General features: G+C 41.7%; 1 protein-coding gene across 1 annotated transcript in view; it reads left to right on the top strand.

Annotated features, from left to right (window-relative positions):
• LOC104947202 (arylsulfatase G) overlaps positions 1 to 5,496 on the top strand; it is a 10,993-nt gene extending 5,497 nt beyond the window's left edge. Inside the window, exons 4-11 of the mRNA XM_010773173.1 lie at positions 423 to 537; positions 653 to 799; positions 2,499 to 2,686; positions 3,356 to 3,436; positions 3,547 to 3,655; positions 4,094 to 4,214; positions 4,330 to 4,420; positions 5,090 to 5,496. Of these exons, the coding sequence (XP_010771475.1) occupies positions 423 to 537; positions 653 to 799; positions 2,499 to 2,686; positions 3,356 to 3,436; positions 3,547 to 3,655; positions 4,094 to 4,214; positions 4,330 to 4,420; positions 5,090 to 5,391 (1,154 nt within the window). The 3' untranslated portion in view covers positions 5,392 to 5,496. The remainder of the gene's footprint in view (positions 1 to 422; positions 538 to 652; positions 800 to 2,498; positions 2,687 to 3,355; positions 3,437 to 3,546; positions 3,656 to 4,093; positions 4,215 to 4,329; positions 4,421 to 5,089) is intronic.
• The last annotated feature ends 5,737 nt before the right edge of the window (positions 5,497 to 11,233 follow it).

The following is an 11,233-nucleotide window of genomic DNA, read 5'->3' on the forward strand; positions in this document are numbered from 1 at the left end:
TTATGACATCATAAAGTGGCCAAAATCTGATCAGCTCATTTTCAGACAGGTTTTTATTTAAATGGATCAGGACAAAAAGAGAGAATCTTTTTTCCTGAAACTTTCAGAATCTCTTTCTTTCAGAGGGGACACATGTTGATGTAGAAGAGACATGAAGAAGAGGGGACACATGTTGATGTAGAAGAGACATGAAGAAGAGGGGACACATGTTGATGTAGAAGAGACATGAGGAAGTGGATTTTGCATAATAGGTGACCTTTAAAGTGTGAACACTGTCATGTGACTCTGTCCTCTAAAGGTGACGGGCAGTTTCCGCGTCCAGTTGATCCCTTCGCCAAAGAGCATGATTATATACAGTATTTATTAGAGAGTTACACTGAATTATAAAGATGTGCATATTGTCTATTGTCTCCTTTTCGCAGGTTTTGACTACTACCTGGGCATTCCCTACAGTAATGACATGGGCTGTACTGACATACCTGGATATAATCTGCCTCAGTGTCCTCCCTGTGAGTCTCCTGAACCTCACGTCACCAGGTGTGGCTTTGATCTCAATCACTTGCAAAACCGGTTACCACAACAATAGCGTCATGCACACACACATACGCATGTACCCATTAATCATGTTATTATGCTCCTATGTTTTGTATAGACTTAAGAGGAGTGCACATGGAGGCTGTTACTCCAAAGTGGGCCTTCCTCTGATTGAAAACAGCAGCATTGTGCAGCAGCCACTGGACCTGTGGGCGCTAACAGAGCAATACAAATCTGCTGCTACCAGGATTATACGCAGTGCAAGGTACAACACCGCTGCATCCTAGTGCTTTTACATGCATATGTTTCAATTTCTTCATATGATATTAAAAATCAGCATGTTAGGTGTAACTGTTAATTAGAAAATCAGAAGCCTGTGACCTTTAGTGCATCAGAGACATACAGTAGTAACTAAAGGAACTAAGAGTTACATTGTATACTGTATTCTGTTTGGACAATCCAACGGACATCTAGGTACTTAGGTCAATTTTAATGTATTGTAGAGGATTAGGTGTTGGCTATTCTGACCCACAATCCTTTGCACAAATGAGTAAAAGCGACTCAATGCAATGTTATGACCATATAGTATACCCTAAAAAACAGAACATTCTTTGTAAGGGCGGCTGCAGAACATACCAAGAGTAAAAAGGAACATAGCCTCAGTGTGTCAAGTGTGTATGAGACTGAAACTCAAATGTGGTGTTGGAGACGACACTGAGGAACTAAAATGAGTTTTTCAAAAAGGGAAGGAAACAGCGACCCAAGCACTCTGCAATAAATGACATTGCTACATGCCTGTAGCTGTCTCTGTTTACAACAGCTTGGAGTCTTTTTGCCCGTTTGCAGCTGTTATCAGTAAACAGACATGAGCATTATGGGATTATTACCTGAGGACACACTTGGACTTGGGTCCATTTGGGGAAATTAGATAGGAAGAGCAGGCGAATCAGCTGCAGCTACTGTAATGTGTTAACACTTGTAATTTATCATTTTAATTGATTGCAATCCAGAGGCATGAACATTAACACATGATGGGAAATAAGGAAGTGCAGAGAGTTTAATTAGACTTTGATCACCAATCTGTAGGTCTGTCATGTATTTTAATGAGTTAATATGTCACCTAAGAGCAATGATATGGTTCCTTTTTGTTTTATTTTAGAAGATATTAACATTTGATGTACATTTATTTTCATCAAAATGAAGTAAAGCAGAAAGCTTGGGAAATGAAGGACAGTAATCCCTGCTGTTTGCAGCTGTGTGTGTGAGAGTCAATATCTCTGCATGGAGCAGGGTCATGTGAATCAGTGCAGTGGTTATCAGTCATGTGACCTAACGGTGAACTGGCTTTCATTCAGTGAACGTACAGAAACCCACCTTCCTGCAAAGCAAAAGGAAATTGCTTCATGGACATGTTCAAGTTTGCATATCAGTGCACTTTGAACAGGATTAAACCCACAAAATAAACCAAAGTGTTTACCAGGCAGTGTTTAACTTTAAATCCATCAGAACACTGCAAAAAGTAGTTCAACCAAATTGAAAATGTTGTGTTCAAAATGTCAGTATTGTTTGTTTGATTAGCAAACTTGTAGGATATCACTATTGCAATAAGGCTTTACACTAACTTGTTAATTTCTTCTAGAAAACGCACCAACGCATGGGCTTGGTCGCGTTCCAGCTCTGACTGCAACAGCAATATTAAAAAGAAACTAATGCAACAAATATTACAAATGTATTTATTTTGAGGTTTAAAGGAAAAGCATAGGTGTACCACTAACATCGTCGTTTCTCAAGTATAAATGTGACAAAGCAATTGGTAAAGTTTCCCCCATGCTAATTTGCTCAAGTCAAAACGTTTGAAAGAAATCTGCACTGTTGGGACAGAAGTGGGCTCTGTTTTAAACCAGTGTGTGATACTTTATCATCTGTATGAGTTGTTTGACACCACAACTTTATTGTCTCTGCAGGGAGCGAGGGCAGCCCTACCTCCTCTACCTAGCGTTGGCTCACATGCACGTCCCCCTCGCCCCCTCTCTCCACTCAGATGAGGGCAGAGTTTACGCTGCCAGCCTGCAGGAGATGGACGGCCTGGTGGGGGCGGTGAAGAGCGCCTCCGACCACACGGACAGAGACAACACACTCATCTGGTTCACTGGTAAATATACTGGATAGACTGAAGTGTTATTTAGGGCTGCACGATTTGGGGAAATAATCTAATTGCGATTTTTCTGACAGATATTGCGATTTGATTTGCGATATTTGTTTCTAAGCGACCCAACGGAAGTTTATTGTAAAATGCGGCCATAACTCCGGCTAGGAAGGTCGCATCAACGTGCTCCCGTCTCTAGCACCCCCGCAGCCCGAGCTACGAGTGAAAGAACTAAACTTACATGAAACTTCCGTTGGGTTGCTTTAAAGTCAAGCTTCAGTTTAAGACTCACCCTGTAATAGAAACATGTGATGGAGCATTACTAACCTGACTCAGACGGTTTGTTTCACCAAACCATCTCGGAAAGATCCATTGGAAGCCATTTGGAAAGGGCAGGCACTTTCAAAAATACTTTGTAGGTGGATCAATCTGTCCATCACCTTCTATCATGGGCCACTTCTGATTGGTTAACAATGACTGGTACATGTGGAGCACAGCACTTCTGATTGGTGTGGATGACTGACACACAAGAAGTAAAACAAATGGCAGGCTTTGCGATTTGATAAATGCATCATTTAAAATCGCGATTTCGATTTAAAATCGATTAATCGTTCAGCCCTAGTGTTATTCTCGAAAAGCCATGATGAGGTTCATCTTTGTGCTTTTTTTTCCCAGGTGACAACGGTCCATGGGAACAGAAGTGCCAGTATGCAGGAAGTGTTGGACCCTTTATGGGAACATGGCAGACCAGCAGAGGTATTAAATATGCTTTATGAGGAGGGATCCATGTGTTCAATACATAGTAACACGTGTGTGTTTTGTTGAAAGTAAGCCTCATTCCTAAAGTCCTCTTCTGCCTGTGTTAGGTGGAGGCTCGGCTAAGCGGACCACCTGGGAGGGGGGTCACAGAGTGCCAACTGTGGCCTATTGGCCCGGAAGGATCCCTGCAAACACCAGCAGCTCCGCCCTGCTCAGGTACTCCCATTTTACAAATAAGCAGAGACTTTAAATCCTTCAAGTAGTTCAACATATCTTATATACACCTTATGTGTACATAAAGACCAAGGTGTGATGGGCCCAACCCTGTTTGTACTAAGTCAAAAGGCAGGGGATGGTAATGTCATTCCTACACTTTGGCCCAGAGAAAAAAGCCCAATAGCCGCTGCATGTTTGGCTTTTATCCAAATATGAATTTGTTGTTGGTGTGCTTGCCTCAGGGGGGGACGCAGAGATTGTGAAATGATTTGAAATGAGTCAAATAACCATCTCTCGTATATATTCTGATGCAGGGAGTGGCTCTGACTTTCAGGTTAGCATGTAAACATGTCACTGAAGAGACACAAAATACAAATGTAAACCTGATAATTAGCAGAATAGGGCCTTTTTAACAGTCCTCTTTACGTCCTGCTGCAGCGGTATGGACATCTTCCACACCCTTCTGTCCCTGGCAGGAGTCACTCCCCCCTCAGACCGATGTTACGACGGCATCGACGCCACAGATGTCCTGCTGCACGGGGAACAGACTGGTCATGAGGTACCTAACAGCTTTCGTTATACGTTCTTTTTTGTTTTATACATAATTTCCCTGTGTATTGTGAGTGTTAGTCTTGCATTATGTTCTCATTGCGTCCTTCTCTTCTGCCTTGTAGTTTCTCTTCCACCCTAACAGTGGAGCAGCGGGGGAGTTTGGTGACCTGCAGACCGTTCGATCAGGGAAGCACAAAGCTTTCTACATCACAGGTACGGCCCGGGTCACACACAAGGTCATATGTGTCTACAAAGCAAAAGCAGTTGTATAACATTGCAGTTATTGTTATTGTATGTATGTCTGCAGTGGTGCTTGCTTTGCTCTGCCATGGTGGATGCTTTGTCAACATGGTGGTATCAGTGTATTGGCCTGTCTGTCTTGTATTAGCAGATGAATTCTCATATCAGCATCATGCTCCATCAACTCAAAACAAGTGCTAATTTGAGGTTCTTCACTTGAGTCCTTTTCTTTGAATGCAGCCTTTGACTTACTACTTGTCTCTTTGGTTTTGTGACATTTTAGGTGAACTAAAATAAATGATAATTAAATGCAAATTAAAGTTAAAATAAAATGTCCAATAAAAGATAATATCAAATAAAAAACTAGTATATAAATATAAGAATTTTAAGTAAAATGCCCAATAAAAGGTCAAATATTTTTTTTTAATCCAATAAAATATATTATTAAAAAAAATAACAAAACCAATATTTATATCAACATGGCAAGCTAAAGTTAAATGTCCTCCTTAAGAAAAGATAAACTAAAATGTTCAGTAAAAAATTAAATACAACAAATAAAAGAGATACTAGTTACATTTAAAGGCTCTGAATCCTTCCTCCCCCAGTAGTAATAAGAAACCCACTCATCCTTGCTTGTTGCAGGGGCCGCAGAGGCGTGTGGGGGGGCCACAGGACGAGAGCAGCTCCACGACCCGCCCCTGATATTTGATCTTGAGGTCGACGAGTCTGAGGAGACGCCTCTGGATACAGAAACACTGGAGTACCAGGCGGTGGCGCAGAGGATGGCCCGCAGGAGGGAGGAGCTTCTGTGGGACATCGCCAACGACAAGTCAGTGTCCGCAGCCGACTACAGCACCGACGCATCAGCAGCACCCTGCTGTGACCCTGAACACACCGTCTGCCGCTGTGACCCTGAACACACCGTCTGCCAAACACTCAGCTGAGGGGGGAGAGTTTTATCTGAAGAGGCCCTAGTTAGCTTTTTGGGGGTTTTCCCTTTCCTGTAGTGTGTTTATATAGGTTTTTGTGCATGTCAAGTCTGAAATAAGTCCATCAAGAGGGAGTTTCTCTCCCACACACTTCCCCCCTGCCTGAAAACGCCTCCATTGGACTCTTTTGTTTATTTCCAGGACATGCTGACATCACTATGTAACACTGTGCTTCTATTGGCTAGTGCTCCAACACATCGTAAGTGAGAGGCTAAGGGGCGAGACATCTCAAAGCAGTTGACCAATCAAAACAGAGCCAGCCAGCGAACCAATCAGAGCAGACTGGGCTCTGGTTTCAGACAGAGGGTGAGAAGAGGTGCTGCAGCACAGGCAGTATGAGAAAAATAAAGAGCTTTTTGGACATTAAAGCATGGAGACGTGTCACAGTAGAGACACTACATACAATTATGAACCTGCCTTTTAGCCTTTGCTGACCATTTACAAGGGAAAACTCAAAAAAGCATAATAGTTGAGTTTGGGGAAACCAACACTCACCACACAATAGCACACAGACGATGTGATCAGCTGTTTGTTTGCAGAAGTGGTTTTTGGGGAGATTCGATGTCCACATGCAGCAGGACATGTTCAAACAAGCAGAGCAAAGATATAGGCCGTTTCTCAATGTCGAGTAAACCTAAGTATAGGTCAAGTATACTACGTCATCGAGTGGCGCTGAAGGACTGTTTAAATGCATGTTAAATGCCCAGCATTCGGCGCCACTCGATGACGTAGTATACTTGAAATAGTGGCTCTGCAGCTGTATGTTCAGATGTATGCCGATATTATACACAGCAATACCCGAATGTTGTAAGTAAAAAAGTTTAGATTTTACACGTAAATAAGGATTGCAAAAAAAACAAAAGACAGAGTCTATACCAATCGTAGTCGGAGTAATAGGAAGTCTGCGTCTGCACGATTAAACTGCGGGTCAAGGACACGCGAGGTCATTGTGACTCTGGCAGGTATATAAATTTGACCTCGTCGGTGTCGGGGTCCATCAGTGTGGTAGTGTGTTGTGTGTGTGTGTTGTGTGTTGTGTGTGTGGTTGTGTGTGTGTGTGTGTGTGTGTGTGTGTGTGTGTGTGTGTGTGTGTGTGTGTGTTGTGTATGTGTGATTGTGGTTGTCAACATAAAGACGAACAAAAGCATCTAGTTTGATTAATGACTGATTGGTTCGATGCATATGTTACAATCACAAAGACCATGAAAGTAATTTTGGTTTATTTTTACATAATAAAACCTAGGGACAATATATACAAGTTTCGTATAATGGGCACATAAAGAGACATATTCCTTAGACGAAGGGTATGTAACGGAAGAGAACTTGAACGTACCAAGTGTCTTCCTTTTACGACTTATGGGAGACCGATTACGAGGTCACGATCCTACCCAATTACGTCTCCAGTGTAAAACGACACACACCGACGTGACACACGTGCACACTGTTTTGTTTCTCCTCCAAATTAGAGAGGGGGTAGAGAGATGGTACTGGGTACAACAAGGCGGTCAGTCTCTACTCCTAGGGGGTGTACCAGTCGGATGTACCCATTTTACAAGAGCCGTCGCGGTCGTGGATGGACCGGATTTGGTCCACAGAGCTTGTATCGGGTAGTCCTGGCTTCGGAAGCGGTGCACACCGATTTGTACAAGCCCGGACTTTTGTAGACGCGGGACCGATGCCACTCAGGTTTCAGCTGGTCTCTCCCTCACTAAAAATGTCTACATAAATATTCAGAAATTGTAGAACACGGAACAAACAAACAGTCGGCTAAGTCTTCGGAGGGGGGGGCGGACGACCATCGCAGAGTCTGCCCACAGAGATGTAGATATTACACCTAGGTGTCTACCTCCTCTCACACAAGACCAGGTTTTGTGTCCACACAACAGAAACACCCTTCGTAGACTATTTACAGATCTACATTGTTATAACCTCAACACGTGCCTACAACTAAAACATCTATCTGGATCTTCAATTCGTAGCGTTTCCGAGGGAGTTGTTTCTTCATTATAACGGTCCTTTCATTCTAAGACATTGTTTGTATAAATACTATGAGTTTGGTAAAACAAGTCGTTCTTAAGAGGTGTATTAATTGCGGTGTCAAATATATAATACTCGTGTTTACGATATTCTTCATTTTTCGATTGTAATCCGATATTTCCTTATTGTAGTTCCAGTGTACTGACGTGCAGTTGTGGCGATTCGATTTCCGCCGATTACATCTTTAGCTACCACAAATTGCTTCTTAGTAAACGGTGAACCAAGTCGGTTGTAAAATCCGTGTATCTCGAAGTCTTTAGTTGGCACCCCACAAGGTGACTATTATACAATACATCATCTTGTTATGTTAAAGAGAATTTGAACACAATTGTTGTCCGGTAAAAAAAGATTCCTAAGATTGGTCTTTGGGTAAGTTTTTTGCTAACTTAACTTTGTTCCCCTTTTATCTCGAGTTTACGATTGATTAAACTCGAAAATCCTGGGTAATAAAGTCGAAATTTACACCGTAATTAAACACGAATACAGCTTCACTCAACACACAAAGTTTCAGAGGTACACAAGGAGGGAGACGACGACGTCGAACAAACTCAGGCCACTCCTCGTCCATCTCCTCTTCCTTCTCCCTCCTAGGTCTTTCCTGCCAAAAGTGTGGTTGGTCGGTTAGTATGCGACGTTGACACCGGAGAGGAAGTTGGCGGCGGGAGGAGGTGGGTGTGAGTTACCCATGTCATATAATAGTATTTGAGTTTGGCACCAATGAGGGATTATATGTATGACACCTCACTAAGCGTAATAGATAGAGAATATAAGACACACAAATTGAAGTTGTACAACACTCGTTGAGGACTTTTTGGACAAAATTTGTATTTCGACAAAAACGATTTCAATTAAATTTCATCTTCTCCAAAAGAATTTTACTCCCGAACAGAGTAAAGTGAGAAGTTATTGAAGAGTGAAGAGGGATTTTAGTCCGTCTACAATACATTATTTAAATTAAGTCCAAGTCATATGAAGATAATAAAATCACAAAAAAAGTTTTTATTAACGAATAAAGTCCGTTGATTATAATGATAAAATATCGGATCGATTAAGTCCTCACGGCGCCCCAGATTTTTTCTAAGTTTTCAACTATTTAGTTAAATCCGCTTTTAATTCACGATAATTTTTCATAATTTGCCCGTAAAAGGTTCCATAATGTAAAACATCCGAACAAAAGTATTCATATAGTTACCAGGAGTTTCTCCAAAAAGAGTCAGACGGACTTACATTAGTACCGCATCCACGCATAACACTGAGACACATCAAATAACTCACGGTAGGGCAACCTAAACTCGCAGTAGACTTTCCTGTAGCGTTGCCAGTGACGAACTATCGCGCCGCTTCCAGACGAAATGACGCGCCAACAATTTGTTGTAGCAATACCTCTTTACGTTCAGGGACCGCAGGGTTTACCAACCTTCTATTCCTCCTTCCCGGTATAGTTATGACATATTATCAAGTTAACTCCATTCACACGCGGTTCACATTGGCAATATTTGAGTTCACCGCTACTCCAGAATTTTACACACCTCTTCCCAGAATTTTTTCCAGAATTTTCCTTAATCGTAGACTGAAGTCCTAAGGACGTGTACCGAGAACCTAACGACATTTTACGTAAAACGATGGGTTTTATAGTACTAGGTCAAAAACGGCTCATATGTTATGTATGGTCAATAAATAACCTAATATTTAATTCTAACCTCCTTCTTTCTTGTTACAATATCGTAACAGGTATAAGTGTATGTAAAAAATTTTAATTAGTTGAGACTTAGTGATATCGTCCGGGTAGTGTCACATTACTTGTTGGATTGTAGGCGACCGGACTGTCCGTCATCTGCGTTGTGGAAGCGTTTTGTGTGTGTCAACTGACTCATTCCCGGATGTTTATTGGAGGGGCGGGGGGAGAAGGGAGAGAGGGCGCGTTCCAATCGAGACTCCTTTCCACCTCGGGTCTGTCCACTTGCAATAGGGGCCTCGTGCTCAAGCGGCTCTGGGGCAGACGAACCTCGCTCGCTCTTGCTCAAGGGATTGTAGGGCCTTTGGTCGCATTGACTGGTTTGGGGCGAGTACTTTGTATTTTGTAGTCTGAAGTCGCAAGTGTGCGTTGCTCCTTATAAGGACACCCTCTGTAGCACCGTGGGGGAGTGAGAGTGTACATCGGACGACCGGATTTCCCAGTGGGGAGAACAGTCTTACAATGAAGGACCACAAAGACATGAGACAAGCCGGGGGGGGGGGGGGGGGGGACAGTACAAACATTCCTCATATCTAATTTTTTGTTTTCACATTCTTCGAGCTGAGAGTATATTTTGTGTAAATTTTGTACATACTGCTCAAGTTCTGACGACGGGGAAAATTGAGGCATAATAAGGTAATTGTCGAAAAACCAAATTACTAAGGTTTGGCATTTTTTGTGACTGCAGTAACCGGTTTTTTTTTATGGTACAATAGTTAGCCTAACTTTAAAAATAAACAACTCCACAATTACTTCGTCTGACCTTCATCGTCTCTTAGAAACTTCGACTATGTCGGTCTAAGAGATTACTTCGAGTCAGTCTACTTTTCCTATTTGCAAAATCTGTCCGGAGGATTTGTATTGCGTTTCTCGTCAGGGTAATCTTTATATAATATATTTTACACAGGTTGATAGAATTCTACGTACAGAACAAAAGACAGTCGAATAAGTAGAAATTTTTTCCCGGAGACTCTTAGTTGGATCCCGAAAAACAAGTAGTCCTTAGACGCTCAATTAGGTCTCGGTTTGAGCTCGTTCAGTATCTATATTATATTTCACACAGGTTGAGAGAATCTAAGAGAAAAGACAGTGATAGTAGGAAATTGAGGGCTCCGAACAAGTCAGCCAAGGTTCCCCGTAAGCTCCACAGGAGGAGGAATTTCTCTCCATAGTTCTTCTTCTAAAACTTTCACACTATGTGGATAAAATGGTTAGTGCTTAGTACGGTTCTTCATAATTTGTACTAAACGTCTACGTCCGAAGTACGATTAATACCATCGCTATCTACCTTACTGTTGGGCTATTATTTACACCCATCAGCGGACTACCACCGCAATGTCCAGGAAACTTATAAGCACTATAAGGACTTCCTGGAAAAAAAATAAATGATGAATACGACTGTGGTAATTTCAGTAAAAATGAAACTACATTCCTTTATAAAAAAACCGTTTTACATAATGTACATGTAGGTTGCATATCTTCATCGGTAGCGCACTTATAGATTAACTTCCTAAAAATGACACATATTACCATATATTATTGTAATATATGAACCAAGACACATTATTCATGTGCGTTAACTAAACGGTTTTCCACCCGACAATTCCTGTGGACAGACCCTGCAAACTCCTCTTTCTCTCTGAGTAAATTCCGCCTCTTTCTAAGTTGGAGGACGTAAAACAAACCAAGAATAATAAAAAAATTTATAGTAGTAAATACATCGACCACAAATATAAACATATTTAGAGTTGTTTATTTTCGTTTNTTTTTGTCCTCACAATGTTTGGCTCGACTTACACGTGCGAATCGGCATTCTCACACATGAATGCCATAAAAACTAATAATCGAGCATCCCTCACTGACCAGCATCTGCATCACTGTATGCGAATTGCCATGACAACGTATACTCCCGACTTCCCTGCTCTTGCTAAATCGAAAAAATGCCATTTCTCTCATTAGATGGCATATATCTGCCAAGTTGGTTGCATACTGTATGTCAGTTATCACTATGTTAATCAAAAAAGG

Source organism: Notothenia coriiceps, unplaced genomic scaffold, assembly GCF_000735185.1.
Source record: "Notothenia coriiceps isolate Sejong01 unplaced genomic scaffold, NC01 NC01_scaffold00012145, whole genome shotgun sequence".
Taxonomy (NCBI): Eukaryota; Metazoa; Chordata; class Actinopteri; order Perciformes; family Nototheniidae; genus Notothenia; species Notothenia coriiceps.